This window comes from Rhagoletis pomonella, unplaced genomic scaffold, assembly GCF_013731165.1.
Source record: "Rhagoletis pomonella isolate Grant_MI unplaced genomic scaffold, Rhpom_1.0 Rhpom_scaffold_00005, whole genome shotgun sequence".
In the NCBI taxonomy this organism is placed as follows: domain Eukaryota; kingdom Metazoa; phylum Arthropoda; class Insecta; order Diptera; family Tephritidae; genus Rhagoletis; species Rhagoletis pomonella.
In genome coordinates this window covers 45742639-45766229 of record NW_023458559.1, presented here as the reverse complement: position 1 = coordinate 45766229, position 23591 = coordinate 45742639, and the positions used below count along the sequence as shown (strand labels likewise).

Below are 23591 nucleotides of genomic sequence, written 5' to 3'. Positions count from 1 at the left end.
GCTATCTCACCCGTATACATAGGTGCGGCTACACAGAATGCACCACCTGCAATACCCAGCAGGAAACGAGCGACAAACATCATGGGCACATTTTGCGCCCAAATTAGCAAACCCCAACCTAGAGTGAAGGGTAGCACCAGCAACAACATTGCCAGCTTACGTCCCACCAAATTGATGAGTATACCAGTTGGTATGCAAACGAACGCCGCACCCAATGTCATGGCTGAGCCAACCCATGAGAATTCGCTTTTCGACACCTCAAAATCATAAGCGCCGTTATTGATCTTTACTTCGGCGGGTGATGTCCAACCGAGCAGTGTACCAGCGGCAAATGCGCCACCAGCAGCTGACAAAGCCGCCACATATTGTGGTAGGGTCTTTGAGTTGCTCTCACTCGTACCGTGAACCATGCTGCTGCCGAGTAGGTTTTCTTGATCCTGTGGAGAAGAAGAATAGAAGAAAAATTAGTAAACAAGTTGCAAGTAATTAAATTTAGAATTAAATTGCAAATGGTAAACGGTAAAAGTCAAAGTCAAGTGCGCAAATTATGTTGCGATAAGTCAACTTGACAGTTTCATCCATCAAGATAGATAGATATTCGCTTTAAGGCTATAAAATTGCAAGCTATTCAGAAAAGCAAGCTGTCGCAAACCAAGCTTCATCGCAAAAATGGCAGCTGGAAGATAACAGCGCCACTTTGCAAATTAACTTTCGTAGGCATTAATAAAGGAGTAAGCTTAAAATTGCTTACGGGGAGGCGTACAACGCTACAGGCAGATTTTCGCCCGTTGAAGAAATTCAATGCAGTATGGTATATTTTTTCTGAGTTCTGATGAGATTATCGCAAAAGGCAGCCTTTTTACTGTACTTTAGGCAAGCTTGGATTTAAGAGTCTTCAGTAAAAAGGTCAACAACTCGCAGGTCACTACCACTGCTCATACTAGCAGATGAGCCAAGGGAACCACTTGGAATATAACTACTCAAGCAAATGGATGAAACCAAAAGGTCAATGTAAGAAGTTTTCTATACCACTCTACATTAGCATGGCGATGAGTTTAAAAAAATTGCCCTGAGCCTATGGGCTTTTAAGAGATATCTATGATCGTCACTGGTCTAATATGTAGATGCATTTGACAATAGCATTGATTTTCCATGCAACGATTTTTCTACAACACCACTATTCGGCGCGATGGTTTTAAACTCAAAAACACTAAAAGAATACATAGATAAGATTGTGCTCTGCTGCTGTTGTCAAATGATTTTTTCTAGATTTATTAAACGTAAACATACATCAAACTCAACTGGCAATTAGTTTAAGAAGTGTGCTATTTCCTTGAGGTCATACACTCTTATCTCAGCAGCTTGCTTATCTTTAGTTCAATAATGGTTCAGCACGTGCTTTCAAGAATAAAAATTTCCATTATATTCAATTATCAAAAAAAAATAAAAAATTAAAAATTTAGTCACAAAAATACACTGGGTAATTTTCCACTATTTGTCAAGTACACTGAAAACGAATATTTAAAGTTCTTATTAATTTTTTAATTTATGCAAGAACATACATACACATGTACATTAGACTGCATCACCAAAAAAAGTTGCAGTTTTTCAGCCGGGATTACAAAATTTATTATATTTTAAGACGTCCACCAAAATATTAAGATTTAAGCGAGCTGGCCCGATTTGAAAATACCTCCAAAAATGAAGTAGTTTATGAATAAAAATAGTTTCTTAAAGAACTTTTTGAAAAAAGTCCCTTAAGCTTAAAGAAAGCTTAAGCTTAAAAAATCTGCATAAAAATATTTTCAACGGAATCGTAAGGATGAGATTTTTGATGCTGTTTTTTTTTTACTTTTTTCAAAGATTGGTTTACGAAAAACTTGAATAACTGGGCCTAAAATGTTCTGATTTAGACTTATGGGATCACAGTAGAAAGGTATTTTCCCACTGTTTTTATTTCCGGCCAAAAAAACGTCATTCGTGTCCCATCTTGTTTTTCGAATACCAACACATCTTAATTCAACTTTGAATGACGTTCGTTCATCCTACCTTTCTCTTCCAACCTTTGAATAGGTTATTGGTTGGGCAGAAATAAAAGGGTGAGAAAATACCTTTCCAATGACACCTCTTAAGTCTAAATCGGAAGAGTTTAGGTTCAGTTATTCAAGTATTTCCTATACCAATCTTTGAAAAAAGTTAAAAAACAGCATAAAAATCTCATCATTACGATTCCGTTCAAAAATTTTTTTTAATTTTTTTTAAATATTTTTATGCAAATATTTTAAGCTTAAACCGTTTTGTCATTTGAGGGGATTTTTTCAAAAAAAAATCATTGAGAAACTATTTTTATTCATAAAAAACTCTATTTTTGGAGGTATTTTCAAATCGGTCCAGCTCACTTAAATCTTAATATTATTCCGAAATATTTTGGTGGACGTCTTAAAATATAATAGATTTTATAATTCCAATGGAAAAATAGTACCGATTTTTTTTTTGTATGGGAGTGATGCAGTCTAATGTACATACATATGTATACAATTATATATCATGTGTACATTGTTATATACATAAGTAAGCTCTCGGCCCCCAAGGCGCTCTTTTCTAATCAACAAATAAGAACGACTAAAAAAACTTGCAAAAAAAGCTAGAGAGGGCTCGCCCTCTCGCTTTCGTTGGCGCTCTAAACATACAAATCCATACACACACATGTATATGCAGGTATACATACGCACATATTTATATATACATATGTACAATATATAAATGCTTATGCAATTGGAGGCCCGCCAGCTAACCAACACCATTTAGTTCATTTGATTGTTGTTTTTATATCTACATTTACAACTTTTTTTTAACTTTGGAACAAATTTGCGTTCGTGTTTGTGGTAAGGTGTTAAAATCGATAAGCGAACAACTTCTGAGCGCAAAGGTAAAAAAGGCATATATGTACATACATATCGTTGCTTTAATATAGAAAGGCCCTAACTGATATTGTCGCTGAAATACAAAAAGCCGTAACTAAGTAAAAATCCAAAATTTCCTTTTTGATTGTTTATGATGCACATCATCGAATTATAAGTCCCCACATCATTTTAAGCAATAAAAAATTTTAGTCAGTTACGGCTTTTTTTGTGTTTCAGCGACTATATGAGTTAGGGCTTTTCTATATTAAGGTAACGATATATATATATCTCAAGAGCAAATACCAGTAAAAAATTAATGATTGTACCAAAAATATGAACATACGGTCACATGTTATGCATGCCAAATATAAATATTCAAGAATTTCGACAGAAATGAAAAAAGATAGATTTTGTAGAACTCTTATTTGAAACATTTATTTTTATGCCCATAACTCAGAAAGCAGATCATGAACAAAGATAAAAAACAAGTAATTTTTTAGCAAAAAACAAAACCGACTTCAATTCTCATATAAAAATTTTAAACCAAATTAGTAGGTATGGGTACTTTAAAAAACATACATAAAAAAAAAATAATAATTATTCCGACAAATTGATAACCTCCTTCTTTTTTGAAGTCGGTTAAATATAAATATGTATAGGTGATCACCAGAATAAAAACGATAAATTTATCGATAGTAAATCAATATTGATATTATTAGTATACAAAACAGAAACGATAAAATATAAGAAAATTAATTTTAAAAACATCGATAACTTAAGTGTCGAGAACGATAATTACCGATAAAGTATCTGTTATGACTATCATATCGAAAACGATAGGAATAACGATAACAAAAACTGCTAGCGATAGCGATAACAAAGTGGAAAACCTACGATAATATCAATAGAAATATTTGTATCGATAAATATAGCTTAGATGAATTTAATGGATTGGAATAGGCTGAAATTGATTATTGATTTCAAAAATATCGATAACTTAATAATGTCGAAAAACATAAAAATATCGATAAAGATATCGACTATGGTAATCATATTGATTATTATGATCGAAAACGGTAGGGATAATATAGTATATAAGCGAAAATTATTTGCGATAACGATAACAAAATCTATAACTTTTATAACGTCTCTAGAAGTAAGTTTATCAATAACTACATATGTACATATGTATAACCTGGATGAATATGAATAAATTAATTGGATGGATTTTGAATAGGTTGGAAAATTATACGAAAACCCAGGTGCCATGGTGCCGAAGGTAAGGCTTCAAACTTCCCGGTCTGCATAATGCATCTAAGATAATTGTTGTGGGATAGAGAGTGTAACGGATCTATTAAAAATACATCTGAGTAAATAGTTTCTTCTTAGTCTAGTGAATGACGTGTAAAAAAGTGTCCTCATTCAGAAAGTCGGAAATAGGGTCTGCAAAACTTTGGCCGATAATTGGCTCTGGTTCGAAACCTGACTGCGCTTCAGATCGGCAGTTTACTAATCAGCCATCTCGTTACGTTGAACATCTCTACTTATGACCTGGTTGCCAAATAAGTTCAAACTTGTCTCACTTTGCCAAGAAATTTTGACTGAATTCACAGCCTTGCATCATACATATTTGAGACCTCCTAATCACCATTATTCCTCACTTTTCACTGAGCTTTCGTAAAAATCTGCAGGTTTGAACTTTTCGACCAGATACGTGAAGATGTGTGCGGTTAAAGGGTATTTTGGTTATCTCAATTGTTCTCTAGATGGCACAGTGTATCATTTGTGCCAACTTTTTTTGACCTTCCAAGGTTTAGGAGATCGAATAATTAGTATCAATTCTCGTACGGAGACCATTGAAACAACTTGCCTTGTATTACTAGGGATGCTAACGATATGTCAAAGAGCTTTGAATGAGATATGATCTAAAGAAGAGGCACTTTCTACCTAAAGTTACTTATCACTAAAAATATAAAAATAAGCGGAATTAGTCTGCAAATTGATGATACAGAGAGACAAACACGTTCCTCAAAAATGTAATAAAGATTTCGAAAAGATAAGCAAATCTTTTGAGGTACGGCAGTTAAATAAAGAATAAGCCTAAAATAGACACTATCGCTAATTTTTATAATGGTTTGTCTAAACAACTGATATACAAATTTGCACGAGTTTTTTGTATAAATAGATATGTACATATTTATTAAAATATGTATATATGTACATAAGTAGGTATCTAAACAAATATAAATATGTATTAAATACAAAGGTAAAGTCTTTAAAGAAAGATATGTACATGTGTATGTACATAAATATTTATGTATGAAATAATATCAAACTGGGTAACGTTGACGCAAATCAGCAATCACACGGTAAACATCCATCATAGATACTAAAGTTATGGGGTATTAAAGCCAAAGGCGATAGAATCGAAGGAGAGTGAGTGAAATTTCGCTTAATTTAGTAATTGGACATCGATTGACATCGGATAAGAAAATGTGTGTACCTACTAATTACATATTGTGTGCAAAGAATTTATGGAAAGCGGTACAGTTTCTAATAAAATGAATATTGATAATGAAAATACATACACACATGCATACATGCAGTAGTAAAAAGAGCAAAAGCAAGCATGAATTAAACTTTCAAGAAAGGCAAATGTGAAACAATACATTTAGAGAATTTTGCTTCAAAGACCAGGAAATGTGCACACGAAACGGAAGGAAAGAAAAAAAAGTACACAAAGCAATAACAATTGCATAATTGCGCTATTCTTTTAAACTAAGAGAAGTAATTTTGCAACTAAATAAAAACAAGCGCGCTGGTGAAAAGTGTAAATATATGCACATAACACTAAATTTATTCTTAACTGCTAATCAGTATTTTAAATTTCTTAGCGGATGCAGCTGTTTAATAAAAAATTTATGAAAGCTACTTCCTAATAGCATTCAGCTTTCATAATCCAAGTGAACTTCACGAATGCGATTTGTGTAATGCACCTACTTGCATTCGTACATTTCCGGTTTTATTATTTGCATTTATGTACATATGTACGAGTATGTATTAACATCTACAGATTTACATATACTACAATTGTAGATACTTATTTATGTACATTAGGATGACTCGCCAAAAGAGTTGTCGTTTTTCCAACCGAATTTTTTATAAATTTTGTTGGAAAAAAAGTATTTCTAAAAAATCACCTCAGTTAATAGAACAGTTAAAAAGCTTAAAAGGTGTGCATAAAAATGTTTAAACATTTTATCAACGGAATCAAAATAATGGGATTTTTGCAGGTATTTTCAAATCGTTTATACTTATGTAAATCTTAATTTCTTTCCAAAACATTGTGGCGAAAGTTTTAAAATATAATAGATTTTATAATTCCGATGGAAGAACAGTACCACGTTTTTTATGTATAGGGAATGACGTACTCTAATACATATAAATGTTCTTTATCATTCTACAAGCGTACACTGCATTTGTTTTCATCAAAATGAATTTGCATAAAATATGTAAAAAATGCACGCAAAAACATCTCAATAATATCCTATGTGCTAAAACGCATTCTTAATTACAATTAACGATTATCCATATACATAAGTATGTATGCACATTTAGTACCCGACATAATGATAAGGTCACCGTATATTATAAGTTTTAGCTATTTTTTTCAAATGAATTCAAATAATTTTTTGTAAATATATATATAGTTATTCAATAACAAATCCAAGTTTCAAACTTCCTACAAAAAAAAAATTTCACCGAAATTAAACAATAATAATTATTTAAATTAAATAATAAACAGTCAAAACTTATAAATATAAGCTGACCTTATCTTTATGTCAGTCACTGTATGAATGTATGTAGATCGTAAGATTTTTCATTGCATATCTTTAAAGTGAGACATTTTTTACCCATTTAAATGCATCTCGAGTATTTACAGAATCATTCAGAACGATAATGCAATAAAAACAAGGGCGTTGAGTAAAATAAAAATAAAACAACAAATTATATAAACTCCATAAAGCGCGAAACGTGCTTTTCTTCCTTTTATAAACAAATGCACTATTTGTGTACTATACATACTTATGTAGGTATATGTATGTATACTAGGGTGGTCCAAAATAAGTGAAGTCGGAATTTTCGTGCTCTCACCGCCTGGGATTGTTCTATATCCTTAAAAAATATACCCCTATTTTTTATTTTGAAATCAAAAAATATTTAGAGGTCGCTCAAAGCGCTCATAGTATACCAAGTATTTATATGTATGTGAAAAAGACACTTTTTCCTAGAAAGGCTATGGAATTCTTAAAAATCATTTTTTTTTTTCGATGGGAAAACTCTGGTTCTCTGTAGAAGACTTCCAGTAACAATATCCAATTGTTTTTTTAACCATTTTTTAATACTAAAATTTTTTATTTATCCCTTCATTGCATTTTCTGGCTTTTTCTGGGGGGTTTGGGGGACCTATAAAATATAATTACTTTGAAAAGATAGTTAAATATATAATTGGGCATTATTATTGGGAACCTCCTGAAGAGAAACAGATTTTTCCGATCGAAAAATATTGATTTTGAAGAATTCTACACCATTTATACGGGAAGTGGTTTTTTCCCATATAAAATACATCGTCACCTGAAATGCAAAATAACGTAACAACATCGCCACTGAAATGGAAAGTCGTGACAATTTTTTTTTCATAAAACGATGTGGGGAATTGCAATTTGATGAAATCTATCATAGCAATCAAAAAGTGAATTTTGAATTTTTTATAAGTTACGACTTTTTGCGTTTCAGTGACGATGATGATACGTTATTTTGCATTGGAAAAGTTTGAGCGCTTTGAGCAATCTCTAAGTAATAGGGGTATATATTTTTCGGTATGGAACAATCCTAGGGGGTGAGAGCATAAAAATTCTGATTTTACTTTTTCACATGCTTTTTTTTTGGACCACCCTAATGTATACCTGTCTTTGGGCATATACAGATTTACATTTCAGTATATGCATATACACCTAGTATGTAAATAGGCATGTATACATGTGTCTTGTGGTACACACCTTTTAAAACACACCATTTTTTTCATGCCCAGCTTTGACCCTAATTAACATTTCAGCTGAAACGCGGATTTGTTATATTGAAAAACTGTGTTGACACACGGAGCAGATGAAAAAAACGCTGCAAAGGGCTCACAGTTGAATTTTAAAAGAACGACAGTTTTATGGAGGATTCACAATCTTAGCTTGGGGTTGATACTGCTTTTATGAAGTTTTCTTCTGTCTATAAACGAGTGAAGTTTGAGGCAATTTTCGATGATATGTTCTTCAATAAATACTATGTAGCACTGAAAAATACCTTTTCAACTATGTATGTATGTATCATTATTTGAAATCGGCCTGCACATATATGAAAAAGTAATCACAGAGTAGACTTCTGAAGCACAGTAGTTCAAACCTTCATAACTCACTGGAGCCTTCATTTTTCAACCAACCTGATACATTGTTTTGAAAATAAAGCTTATATAATTAGCAAGAGACCAGTTGATTCATATTAAATTTTTTAGTGTGAAGTCCAGAAAAAAAACATTTTTGAAGAAAATCGATTCTCATGTTCCAGTTAAAAAAAATTTACATAATAAAAACTAATGGAAAAGAGCTGTAGGGTTCCCCAAAAAGAAAAAAAAATGTCACAAGAAAAATTTCAAATGTTAAAATAAATTTTTTTTTTAGTTTTTGGAAAAACTTTGGGTATGCAGTTTTATAGATCATTAAATTGTGAACAGTAAATGATCCACTGTGCAGCGGCAACTAATTAAAACCTTTTTTTCGCGATTTCGCTTATAGTACATAGGTGATCAATAGGGAAGGGATTTTATGGATATTGTCTTTTATCCGCTAAAGAGATAGGGTATATTCAATTAAGAATGTCCATGATTTAGCTTTCCCTGATTCCATATATACACATTTCATGTTGCCCTTTTTAAGATATTTGTCTTTGTTTGCCTATTATACCTTTAAAAAAGTGATTATAGCGAGGAAAACGCCCTTATTCCTGATAATATAAAAATTTCAAACGTTCCATATTTAAATTGGGCGCCAATTGTATCAACTCACGTCGAGCGCACGTTTAGTACATTCAAAGTTATGTTAAAGCCTGGTCTGTTACAAAAAAATCAAGTTATAGAAAATCTATGGATAAATAACGGAGTAATAAGTGGTCATATGAAAAAGCGCAAAGATTTTTTGTATGAAAAATGATCGAGGAAAGAATGCTACTCATACGCCATGTACACCTGAAAATATGTCAAAAACTTATCCATAGAATAAAAAATTAACTAGATTTTCGGAATCAGCGAGCAATTCTATAAAGGAATTGGATAGTGGCGTCCGTTGAAACTTTTTCTTGTAAACCGGTGTTATTTTTCAGTTTTTGTCTTTTTTGAGTGATCAACCAGTTTTTACAGCCATAATACTAGCGATCTGCCACTTGCCTGGCCAACCATTCATCAGCGTATGACGTTCCATTTTGCAGTTGTGCTGATTTGTGGAGAGCACGAAACAGTTCCGCGGACTATTCTAAATGTGTTGCCTAAAAAACATTTCCACGATTTAATTTCGAAGATATACTTTTCGATTTGGAGCACACCCCTTTTAAATTTTATAAATATTTACATATATGAAGTGATTTGCCAAAAACGATTTATAAAGCAAATATTTGCTTGCTGATTCATTTAAGTATGTTTACATGTATAGTTATGCTGGTTTATTTGTTTTCGTAGAAAAACATTAAAACATTCGAGCTGGATGATAAAAGCCGCGTTTTTTTTTATCAATCGACTAGCCTCTGTAAAGCCAATAAATACTTAAATGTTTGTGTGTGAACGTTGGTAAGTTAATAGAAATATTAAATTACAAGACACACCTGCTTTACTGGCCGACTGAAAGGAAATCAGATTTGTTAGGAAGGACAAGCTGAGCGGCGATTCCTTTTAGTTAGCGTTGGACACTCTGTCTAGCAAGCCATGTCAGTGGATGGCATTGATTCAATAGCTTGTAAATGATTATAGAAGCTACAGAGACCAGGTAAGTACATATGTACATACACTTTGCTTTTACACCAACCTACAGGCATAATGCAATGACTGTTTTTTACTTACTACAGGAAATGCCTTCCATACGCTTGTGTGTCTATTTTTAACGGCAAAGCTGGCTATTTCAAACAGGTATTGCTGCACACAGTCTTTATTTATTTATTATTTTTTCTCCGCAATTACATCCGCATTCTTTCAATAACGCCCACACGGCTGTTGATTAAACTGAAAGTAGGAATTTTAACGCATATTTCGATTTTATGGTACTCCTGCGTCGCCATATCACAGATGCGCATACATACATACATATGTATCTTCGCAAGAATTCATGGCTTGCAACGACTCCAAGAATGTAAAGCAACGCAAGTAAGGAGGCAAAGAGGTTGAAAGCGCAAGCTCACTTTTTAATGGATGCCAAATATTTGCGGGCCGATTGACATTAAAATTTTTGTGCAAACTGTTTGCGCGTTTTTTCCTTTTTTATGCGGTCAACGTGCTTACCGAAGCGCAGGGTTCATTTGAAGGTTATTCAATGAAAAAAGTGAGTGCGTGTTTGCTGCTTGCTGCGGCTAATGTTGCAGCAAGTTTGTATGTATTTGGTTGTACTCAAAAGTGTCAGCTGTTCTGGTATCTATTCGTTGATGGAAGGGTGCGATAACTTATAAGTTCATGAGAACCCTTCGTAATGAAGGTCCAGTCAATCATATTTTAATGAAAATTAAACATTTTTTTTAATTGTTACAAAATTAAAAGGTTTGAGTTTTATGGATTTTGTTGTAGTATGAATTATATTTTTATTAAAAATTAATCAAATTTAAATAAAACAGAGTATTTGCAAAATATGGAAGAAATATTTACTTAGAAAGTAAGAAAGTTTCTGTATAGAGATTTTTTACAAAGTTAATGAAATGTTTCATAAAAGAAATGGTTAGTATTTTATAAAAATATAGTTCTTCATACTTTTAATATTAACTATTTAGATATGTATAACTTTTAGACTTAGTCGAAAATTAAAAAAAAATAAATTATTTGCAGCGAAATTTCAAATTTTTTCACAGATTTAAAATAAAATTTGGTATGCAGTCTTATAGCCCATTCAATTTTAATGCTTTGAGGTTGCTACAAAATCTCATTGGTTTTTGATATTTTTTTTTTGCTGATGGTGTCACGCTATTTCTTCCATGAAAAGTATCTCTGAAAAATTTTGTATATGAAATAAAATGCACAACACCGTCAAAAAAAAAACAGATTATCAAAAATTATTATACCAAAATTGAAGGAGCTATAAAACTGCGTACCCAATTTTACCAAAATTTTCTACAATTTAGAAATTTTGCCAAGAATGTGGTAAATTTTTCTACATTTCACACAAAATTTGAAACGAACTATATTTTCATGAGAAATTAAGTAAAAATGTTTTCTGAAAAATATGAAATTTGTAAAAAAAAATCTCTATACGGAAACTTTTTCTAGTGAGTGTATCTATATATGTTTATGTACTATTTTCAAGCTTTACTCGAATTTCTCGTGATCTTGTCACTTTTAATTATAAATTGATAGCTCTACAGCCAATTCACAGTTCAACACGTGCGATTTCTATCAGCTGATTGTCAAATTTTACGCTTGCCAACCAACATATCAAAAATCTCACAATGTAGATGTGCTAAAAAGAGCAGTTCTTTATAAGTATTATGCTTGTAAAAATGTATACATGGTATCTAATATTTTTTGCAGTTGAAGGCCTCTATGAAAGCTGATTTCTCTATAAAAATGCTATAATTTTGTTGCGGGAATACCTACAAAATATTAACCAATATGTAAAAATTAATGTTCGGCCGATAAAAACGTGTAAAATGAAAAATGAGTTTAAGGTGAACCCGATTTACTGGCAAGTTTATATTGGTATTTAAGCTATTTATGGTGGCTAAATGTGATAAGAATTATAAAAGAAAAATTATCAGATATAACTTTAAGCGACCTTTGTTAGCGAACAGTAAATTTTAGGCAGCCTAATAACTAGAAGTTCGATATAGTATATAATATATATGTACATACAAATGTATGTATTTACAATGTGAAAGCAACTCTCACATTTGCGACAGTTGGTTTTAAAAGTCATTCCATGTTACTATACAGTATTGCTTAATATTTTCCAAAATAAAATAAGTGTAGTCCCAAACACCCGTGTAAACAAAATGCCATTCTAGAACACAATAGAGGTATTCACCAATTTGAGCAAGCGGCCCGTCACTCTGTTAAAAGAGCAGATTCACTCAAGCTAATCTACTCTTTTGCCAGAATGCCAGGCCACTTGCTCAATTTGGTGAGTACCCCTAATGTAATTTTATGTCAAAATGTCAAAATATGCTAAAATGACAAATTATGTATATCCACTTCGAGTTTTTCTAAATTAAATTATGAAAAAAAAATTAAATTTGAAAATATACAGCAAAATATCAAAGTGTGACAAAATGTAATTTTTTGTCAAAATACGTCAAAGTGCGTCAAACGACAAATGCTGTCAAAATATCTGCTAATATCTATCAAATTCGAAACAAATTTTAACTAAATTATGACAAAATGTTAAATTAAAAAAAATACACCAAAATATTAAAATATGCCGAACAATTCGAAACATTTTTAAACTATATTATCAAAAAATGCTAAATTAACAAATCATGTTGTCATTTTGTGTAAAATTTTCAAACAGCATATTAATGCTATATACTATGAAGTCAATATTCACCACAAAAATGTTCGCAAATACAAATGTTTTGTTGCAAAATATGTCAGAAAATCAGAATGTGACAACTTCTTAAATCAAGCCAAAATATGTCGAATTATGTTCCCTTCTAGATCAGGGCGCTGATAATACGCAAACTGAATCGCTTAGTAGAAACCGTCATTTTTAGAAAACTTCACCGCTTCACCAAGACGTAAGCATGAGATCTGAAAGACATTTTAACTTAGTATATTGATGTCCATTTTGCCACTGGCAGTGAAATCTTTGATAAAACTGCTAAAGCCCACTTTTTATACATGATACCCAATACCTCAAAAATTTAATGCCTGCAATTTTTTTTACGTAACTGAATGGTGATGTGTAAAAAAATTTGAGCATTTTTGCGTAGCTCGTTGCTTTCATGACTTACTATTCATAACGTGTGTTTTTGCGGATATCAAAAGATCATAAAAAAAAACAAGGTAAATATTACTGAATACCAAATAAGGACTTTAACGAGCTCGCTCTGAATAACCCTATTGAAAAAAATAAATAGCGAAATTTTATGGTATATCTACGGTGACCATCCGTCCTGTATTATACGGGACAGTCCTCTTTTTTGACCAATTGTCCTGGTAATTAATTAATTTTATACGGGACGCTAAATGTTCTGTATTTCTTTTAATGTCCTGTATTTGTCCCGTATTCGATGTTCGTTAATTCGACGCCTTAACAGCTCATTAAAATGGCATGCCTATGAACCTGTTTTAAATAATATTGGTATATGATCGCAACTTTCTCCATTATCAGTTATTATTTTTCAATCTGGAAGCCTTTGAATCGAAGTGAGGAATACATACAGTGACCAAAATATAAATTAGGACTATACACTTTAGCGAAGTTTGCCAATTTTTTTTGGTTATTATTTTTTTATGAAAGTAAAGCCTCTTTCCTAATAAAAACCAAATAAATCCAAATATCCGACTTTGTGCAAAAACAATGAAAATTAATTAAGCAAAGTTGCACCAAAATATCGCACTTTTTAATCAGAAAATTTAGAAAAAATTTGCTTGCAGTTTTGTATCTCATTAAAATGAGTACAATAAAGTGCGACGTGCTACTCATTTGCTTCCCTATAAAAAAATTTTCGAACATACTTCCTTTGGATGAAAAAAAATGCGTAGCACCAAACAAAAAAAAAAAGTTGCCAAAAATTAACGATTAGTCCCAGCTACTTCAAACTTGTACTTCATTATACTAAAATTTAACGATTTTTTTGTAAAAACTGTTGTGGGGTAAAAATCTCGAGAAACGTATCCTACACATGTGTGATGCTACTACAGTGGTGCTGTTTTAAGGCTAATACATCTAGGATCGTTTAAAATGGTTTTAAGATCTTTTAGCATTTGTGGAAAAAATTCGCAAAATTATTTTTGTCCCGTATTCGGCTCCCATAAATATGGTCACCGTAGGTATATCGCGAAAATTCCAAATTCACTCTAATAAAAAACCGCAATGAATGATTGTGTTATATGTAAATACAATAGATATGTATGTATGTCCTAATGTACGTACATACAAAGTACGCACGAAAGTGGAACAAATAGTAAAGTGCGAAAACGATGAGACTCACATATTAATGCTATGACAACAAATATATATATGTACATATATACAATGCAAACCATCTGCAGTGTATAAGTGGTAATGAATGGAAAATTTTGGAAGCATACTTGTATACATATTGTACATGTTTGTATTTTGATTTCGATTTGTTTACCAAACATAAACACAAAAAAAACAACCAAACATGTGATTATTTAATGAGATAATTGAATAATCGCAAAGAATGGAAAAGCACCAAAAAAGTATAAAAAATATAAACGTAAAAAAAAGAAAATTAAATTAAATAAATTGGCAAATTGAAATTAAATGTTAACCTCTTTAACCTTGGACGCAATTTTGAAGCATAGATAGAGTAAGTATTAAGTGCAATACAGTAGATGTTTGATAATGCAAGCCAAAATGTTAGAGGGCACGTAAATACATACATACATATGTATGTACATATTATACACACATGATTATTTGATCTTCTCAAAAAACGACGTCAAATGATCCAGTTTCCACTATATACTCGTAGTTATTCGCCGACTTTGAAGAACGCTCTTCGTACTAGGATATTTGAGATATTTTGAGATGTACATACATATGTCAATATTATTAACTAAGATGCGGTAAAGAATAGACTTTTATAAATATAAATATTTACATATATGTAGCTATATATTTACATTGCATATATGTACATACATATATATGTACATTAGACCATACCAGAAAAAAAGTTCGCCGTATACCCCTGAGTCATAAGGAGTTACAAGGAAATTTGGAAAAAAAATTTCTTTGGCCGAACCTAGAGTTCGCATTTTACATATTTCGTTGGCACATACACATATCGCTGGTCGCCTGCAATAACGACACAATTCAAAATTCAAAAAATTGAAACTGTTACTACTGTTAAGTGGCTCCTGTTTCTAATCATTGTCTAATCCGTTTCTACTCGAGACAAAAAAAGACTCGAAGTTAATTTCGAATCGAAATACTTCCTTAGCAAAAGATTAATGACTTTTGACGACCTTTAATTTACATGCAATAGGGTGGGGGAACTGCGATCTGGTGAGCTAGTACTAGAACGGGGTACTTGAGGTGAATGATCTTTGGTACAAACAAATTTTCTCCTCGAAACAAGAACATTGATATATATCATACTATAAGATGCGACTATAAATACTCGTACCGAAGATATGATAATTCGGCAAAAAAAAAATGTTTTCCAAATTCTATGGCAAACTTTTTTTCTGTTACAGTCTAATGTTCATATAAGTATGTACTTTCAAATATAAAACAGTATGAATGACGTAAATGATAGCTTCAATGGCAGACTGTTGGATCTGTTGCACGACAGGGGTAATTTTATATCACACATTTATTTTTAAACATATGCGCATACATACATATGTATACATATTTATGTAGATTCTCTATTTTTAATAGCATTGATGTATGTTTATGTGTACTCGTGCATATTAGGTTTCTTTAGGCTTAATTTTATCACCACTAATAGGTTTGTTCCACACGCTTTCCGGACTGTTTCGGTAATTATAGCGTAAAAATAAGTTACTCACACATAAGTGCCAGAAATGTGTCAACACGTGTCAAAAGTTCCCAGAGCGTGAGAGGAACGCAAAAAAACACAGCTCTAAACAATGAGTTTATGTGCATTTATCTTATATGGCTAATAAAATTAGCAAATAGATACCTACATTTCTGAAACTTTAGTGCTATTTTCCATTTTTTTATTTTACAAAATTTGCTTTCGGATGTAAACACACAACAGCTGTTATTTCAAATTGACTTCTTGCACATTTCTGCCCGGAAAAAAAGTACGGGCACGAAGAAGAAGAAATTTACGATCCAAAAGTGGAAGGTATTCGCTTTCTATCACCCATTTTTCTAGCGTGAGGAACGCTTTCTGGGCTATTTTGGATCCCGCGGGCTCGTGTCGAACAAACCTAATGATTTGTTTTACAAGCATGAAAATAAATGTTCTAAATTGACTTGCTTGACCTGCGTAACGAGCCATTGCTTTTGATGTCAGACATATACATATATATTATTTTTAAGTTTGTATGTATGTATGCACATTAGACTGCATCACAAAAAAAAGTTGCAGTTTTTCCGCCGGCATTACAAAATCGATTATATTTTAAGACGTCCACCAAAATATTTCGGATAAATATTAAGATTTAAGCGAGCTGGACCGATTTGAAAATACCTCCAAAAATGGAGTTTTTTATGAATAAAAATAGTTTCTTAAAGAACTTTTTTAAAAGAGTCCCCTCAGATGACAAAACAGATTAGGCTTAAAAAATCTGCATCAAATAGCATCAAAAATCTCATTATTACGACTCCGTTCAAAATTTTTTTTATTTTTTTTTAATATTTCTATGTAAATTTTGTAAGCTTAAACCGTTTTGTCAGTTGAGGGCATTTTTTCAAAAAACATCTTTAAGAAAGTTTTTTATTCATAAACCACTCTTTTTTGGAGGTATTTTCAAATCGGTCTAGCTCGCTTAAATCTTAATATTTTTCCGAAATATTTTGGTGGAGGTCTTGAAATATAATAGAATTTATAATTTCAATGGAAAAACAGTACCGATTTTTTTTCGTATGGGGAGTGATGCAGTCTAATGTACATATGTTCGTCCCTTCCAACAAATTGAGTTATTAGACGCAGTACAATTATTAAGAACATAAAATTAATTAATTTGTTTGCAAACAAAGTGACAACTGAAATCAAAGGTCAGCAATTAAGAGGGGTTTTACATATGCTAAAATTTGTCAATGTAAGCAATTTAGTCAATAAAATTGGTCTTAATTAGATCATCACAATTTTCTGACAAAAACATGGAAATTTTTAATAAACGAATTCAGTGAGATGTTTGTCGGAATAATTTCATAAGTGATTAATTTACTAATGCTGGATTTGCACTAGCCATTAAATGATAAAAATGTTTATTATAAAGTTGGGCATCAAAAATGATCGCTAGAGGAGCCGAGTAGACTCAAGAGTAACGACCAGAAGCAGAAACTGATCGGGATAAAGGAAAGCCCGTTATTCCTGAGAGACACTCCGCGAGATAATTTCTTGCCTTGACAGGACCATAACAATTTCTATGATAATGAATGCGGACCAGAGCACATCTTTTCTGCCACTGCCCGAGTCTAATTAGGCATGGACCACGAAATACATTGCACTGAAGAGTTGCACGTATGTAGATGATCTGAAGCCAGAGGAGCCTATAAGTGTAGAAAAAAAAACTATTTTTTTAGTATATGAGAAAGAAGGATCTATAAATAATAAAAAAGGTCTTTTGTTCAAAAGTTCATTGCACCTATGTGATACCTGATATTATATTTCTTCCATTTGTAATTATAGAGTATCTAACTAACATCTTATAAAATTCAAATTCATATTTCTGTTAATTTCTTCTTCTTCATGATTGTCTATAATATTCGCTAATAAAAAAGTAAACTCAATATCATTTATTTTTGTATCCTTATTTTTCTATTTTATCGGAAGTTCTTAACGGATATAGTCACCGTAAAGACATCTGTGTCATAAAATAGCTCAGATATGTTGAGACACTTTTGTAAATGTCGAAAGCTGAGTGGAAGATCGACCTATCCCTATCGCCCTATCTCAGAAAATGGTTCAAGAACGGCCTACTTCAGAATTTGCTTGAAGTACGCCCTATCTGAGCTGCCAATATATTGAATTTACATTCTCCAACCATATTCTGAGCTAGAGTTTTCTTGAAAATTTGCTGAGATAGGCGTTTTCGAACTAGCTGCCGAGATACAGGTCGATCATCCACTCAGCCGTCGATATATAGCGTAATTTATATTTGATAGATAGTAGAACAGAATTTTTATTACAAAATTTACCGTAAAAATCAACTCTTTATATCTTTTTCTGAAATATCTTAAAAAGGCACCGACACCTGTGTTTATATGCACCGACACCTCTTTAGACAGCTTGTGCCATTCGAGATGCAATCTACCTTCAAATCATGTGACTTATAATTAAGTCCAATCCATTGTTGCACTGTTCATGGCGCGGTGCGCAAAAATCAAAAGTAGTTTGAACAATTGCAGATCGGAAGCGAGATATGGTCGCAAATACACATGTACATACATACGTACACATATCTGTATGTAAATTTTTATGTCTGATAATGAAAGATACTATCCAAATGTGAGTGGGTAGTGAGCACCAAATCGAAAGAGAGAAAAGAAATAATAAAGTCGCGAATAGAATATGTAGAAGCGCGAATTATTTTCTATTTGTATGCAAACGTATCAATATACTAGCACTACATAGCGGTCGTTAGCACAGACACATAACATATTACGTCTTAAAAAATTTTCCATGAGTAGCATTGGTAAGGCTGCAAGCCAAAAAGCTAAGCTGAAGTAGGAAAAAAACAAACCAAAAAAAGGCGAAATAAAAGCAATTCAATTGTAAAAAATACCATTAGGGTATTCACAAGATGTCGTAAGCGCCATAATGTCTAAAAGGCGTAAATTTTTTCAATGAAAAATAACGGTTAAAATGCTTTTAGAGCATTTTTAATCACACCAAAATGTTGCTAAACCGATAGGAAATATTTAGATAGCTTTTATCATACCCTAAAAATCCCTTTAAACCGTTTCAACCGTTATTTGACATTGAATAAATTGACGACTTTAAGACACTACGACGCTTACGACATCTTGTGAATACCCTAAATGTATAAATATGCAAATAGAATACCAGGCAAATGTACGTGGTGGACTCACTAGCGACTATTAAAGTATGTATGTTAGCTGCGGGAGCCGCGCCAAGACCCAACCGTTGGTGTCCAAAGTGCAAGCTGGAGCGCGAAACGCACTTGTGTGCATATGGATTGTGTCTGCTTGTTTGTGTACATTACCGTAAATAGGTAATCTTTATGTGCAGTAGTATTTCAACAACGCTGATTGTAATGGCGCTATAAATGTGTAATTACAAATTTCGATTTCGACTAGTTATTCAGTAGTATTTGTTAGTGCTCTGTGGTCAGTGCCAAATGTGGGCTTGGCAGCACACTCAACTGCTGGCTATTTTTTTTTTATCAGATATTTTTAGTTGGTCTCGCCCACTAATAACTGTCATAAGACATCTATTTATAACGCTTTTAGTGGATATAAACAAAATTACACTGTGTAGCAAAATTTGGGAAAGTGGCGCAAATTGGTGGCCATATTACTTATTTACTTAGGCTAATAAAAATTTTGGACATCAATGAAAATAATTGACGGCAATTTAGCTTTCCAAATTTAACTAGTAGGACATACTTTTTACTTAATACATTTTGATACAAGGATATTTGTTTCTTGTTTGGGACTAATTTCTTATGATGCGAGTTGCTAATGCTGAAATTTTTCAGTTTAAATAAGTAATTTTTTTAATATCTTTCATGATCTTGTTTAACTAAGATATTTGTAATTTAATAACTGACGGAATAAATATTTCAATTTAAACGGGGTAATAGCTTTTTATTTGAAGAAAAATAGGTTTTATTTATATTTTATAAAATTTTTCTTAACGACTTTTTTAAGTTCTTTCATAAAAGACAATCAGAAAATGTAAAGATTTTTATTAACAGAGTTGCCCACTGAGTTTTTTCATACACTACTTTTTTTAGTGTTTTGGTATTAAACGTGTAACTTTTTAATAGAAATAATAGATATCAGAAATACAGAAAGAGATGGCGATGAAATATTGAAATTTTCGACAGTCTTAATTTTTATGATCGGAGTTGCGAACGTTTGTAAAAAATTTAAGAAAAACTTACGCGTTTCAGTCATTATTTGCAAGGACTTTTTTTTATGAAACTTCTGAAGTGTTAGAGTTGCCATTTATATTCAGCTCGAAATCTTTATATTTGCCTACATTTTCTTTACAAATATTACTTAAGACTGGCTTTCACTATTTCATACTTTGACGACATATTTTGACAGAACTTTATCTCCTTTATCCATACCTTTATCAATGATATTATGGGCAAAAAACAGAGAGATAGCCGATTTAGCAGCGCATGTACACGACCAAAGACCTATCCTGATCCAAATCAATCGATAAACCGCTTTTTAATTCCATTTGGCAATAGGGTTTCTCTTATTTGACTACAAATGCCACTGAATTTGACATCAGCCTTTAGCTACAAGAAAACGGGTTTCATCGCCAATTCTTCCTGACATGTTTCTCCTCAAAAATTACTTAAGAACAGCGCTGTCAGCGGCACTTAACTTTTAAACGATTGAAAACAATTTCATAAACAAATGTTTAGGGTTGCCATGTGTACAAAAAAATTTTAATCGAAAAAAAGAAGTTATTTTCAAAATTTGTTAAACACCTTTTAAGTTTCAACAATCAAAGCTGCACTCAAATCGTAACAGAGTTGCCATATATATTTTTATTTTAAGTAATTCACTCGAAAATTAAATAATTTTACTCAATTTAACTGAGTTTGGTAGCATTGCCATGCAAAAAAAAAAACAAATATATAAAAAGGTGAACATGAATTTTATCTAATTATTTTAGTTTATTTTTTAATTTTACTAAAATTGTAACAATGTTGCTCCCTTTTTATTTGAATAATTTTTACGCAGAAAAATATATTTTTTTTTGTTCAGTCCCAAACAGATACTCCAGAAAATTGTTAATTTGCCGATTGTAAAAATTTTATCACGAACTAAATTCCATAAAAAGCGATTTTTTTAATTGTGTTCGAAATAATTTTTAATGAAAATTAAACTCTAATCAAATGTTTTGGAGGTAAAGATTTAAAATTATCCGAGTGAAAAATTTGGAAAAAATCGACATATTATCTTTGATCCAAGACCATGGGTACTGAGCTCTTTACCACGATTGTTTTTTATGAAAAGTTGTTATGAAAGTTGCGAAATAAAAATTTTGAGCTAAGTTAATAAGATGAAAAACTAGTATGCAAAGTATCTAAAGTTCATGTATTTTGGAAAGAGTTTTCGCCAACCTTTGTCAAATGTGGTTTTTAGACAAACCAATTTCGGTGTTGGGAAATTTCAGTGTAATTTTTCGTTGCAGAATGAAGCAGAAAACCCGGTTTGTCTCCAAACAAAAAAGTTCCTAAATATGATATTTGTTCTTTTTTTTTTTGTATTCTCGATCTTGATGATTTTATGAAATAAGGTGTGCTGAGGAGATAAAAAATTAGTCAAAACGGTAATTAGCTTTTGTATTAAGAATAGATAGTTGAAGTCACTGAAAATTATGTTTCTTCTTAGAATAGTTCATATATTTTTTTTATCTTTGCCTCAACCTAGTCTAACTTAGCGTAAATTTAATTTTGCATACCGCTTTATTCGAGCCATATCTCTCGCCGTTGACAGCTGCCTCCAGCAGGTGGGCGCTCTCCTCCTTTCCGTCCACCTTAGTGGACGCATTATCTGTAGATACTGTTGACATGTTGCTAGCGATTGGACGCTTGCACTGTTTGAACTTTGTTTTTCCTCGAGCACTTAGAATTATTTAATACGCTGCTGGTTTTTAGTTTAGCGGAATAAAGGTGACGAGTAGTAGATATGTATGTGTGCCAGAAGGTAGTATGTGTTGGCTTGTAGTCAAAACGAGTGAATTTCGGTTATGTAAATGCGTTTTTTTTTTATTGTTTATTGAATATTTATGAATTTGAGCTGCGAAATGCACTTCTTTTTCAAGTTGAGGAATGATTTAAAAAAAAAAATATTTATTGGCAGTTTTTGCTATTTAAATGATGAGTCTTCGCTCCGTGTGAAATTTCTTTTCGCACTCTGATTTTCACAAGTGTCTTGTTAGTGTTACTTTAGCTTCTCTTTTCTTTTTTCTGTTTTGTGCTTGTTTTTATTTGTTTAGTTCCACTTTGCTTGCACTTCAATTGTATGTATGCCCTTCGTATGTTATTGTCAATGCCTTTCTAAGTTGTTGTGTAATGTTGGCTAACCACACAGCCCAGCTCAGCTCAGCTCAAGTAATGCACTTCTGCTGCCGCTGATTGACGTTTTTCGTCTAACTGTTAACTGCAGCTTCATCCACCAATTGGAATTTCTAATGTCCGGCACGCCGATGCTTAATGTTTTGCTACTCGGTTATTCTATTTTCGGCTTCGAATTATTTTCGAGCGCGCTTTTTCACTGTAGATATGCTTACGTTTAACGAGCGTTGCGCCTGTTCTCACGTTATTTTGTATCCTTAACACCCACACTTTGGCAATGAATAATTTTGACGCATGCTCTGTAGTACCATGACATTGACGTTGTATCCTATAGTTGTGTTTTATTTTAAATTTTTGTTTTTGTGTTGCTTTTTTATTGCTTTTTGTCCTTGCCGTTGATAGGTAATTTGCTTATGTACATACAATACTTTAAAATACTACGTAGTAGCCCTTATATCTTTGCCGCGTTTTGAGGTTTTTCCCAAATCGAATTTCTTCTTTTAGATTTTTTAGTACTTTTTTCTACTACTTTTTTCCTACTACCTTTTTTAGTACTTTCTTTCTACAACTTATTTCGCGTTTAAAACAAATTGAAAACCTTAATCACCACGTATTCACTTAAGCGATTGCTTTAAAAATACTTAGCAGCGCCTCGAGATCCTTAACTGACTAGTTGTTGCTAAACCTGCTGCTATTGTCTTTTTTGTCTCTGCAACTTATCCGGCGTTCTTGTGTATTGCTCAAGTTATTGCTTAACGCTGTATCCTTCTGATATGTTATTTCACACAGCTTTTGATTTACTTCCTGCTCCGCTTTTGGTTTTCTCTATACACAATATTCGAACGGTTTTTATTTCTCCTTTTTCCTTTGTGATTTTCACATCAATATGAATACGTATCCAGATATGTTTATTTACTTAGCAATTGCTATTTATTTTCGAGTTTGTTGAGTATATTTTATTTTTTACACGCTTATTTTTTTTAAGTTGTATTAACTGCCCGCTTTAGGCTTTTTCTTCCAGTTAAGCGCGCGCTAAATTGAAAAATCGTATCTTTCTTCTGCACGACGTGAATGCTTACTAGTAAATGCTGCAAAATGCGCCTCTCGCATGAAATATAAAAACTTTTGTGTCTGCCTTTCATCCATGGCAGTGCGCTGCGGCGCGTTGATTGGGGTGGCGGTGGAGGGGTGCGCGCGCTAAATGGTTATACGCACACTACAGCTTTAAAGCGCTTGCACTGTTCGGCGGTATGGTGGTATAGGTGTCGACGCTTCTG

The 23591-nt window shown here is 32.3% G+C and overlaps 1 protein-coding gene across 1 annotated transcript in view; it reads right to left on the bottom strand.

The window, feature by feature from the left end:
• Positions 1-23418, bottom strand: part of LOC118740126 (glucose transporter type 3-like) — a 24188-nt gene extending 770 nt beyond the window's left edge. Inside the window, exons 1-2 of the mRNA XM_036471619.1 lie at positions 21699-23418; positions 3-437 (exon numbers count right to left, since the gene is read on the bottom strand). Of these exons, the coding sequence (XP_036327512.1) occupies positions 3-437; positions 21699-21809 (546 nt within the window). The 5' untranslated portion in view covers positions 21810-23418. The remainder of the gene's footprint in view (positions 1-2; positions 438-21698) is intronic.
• Positions 23419-23591: the final 173 nt, after the last annotated feature.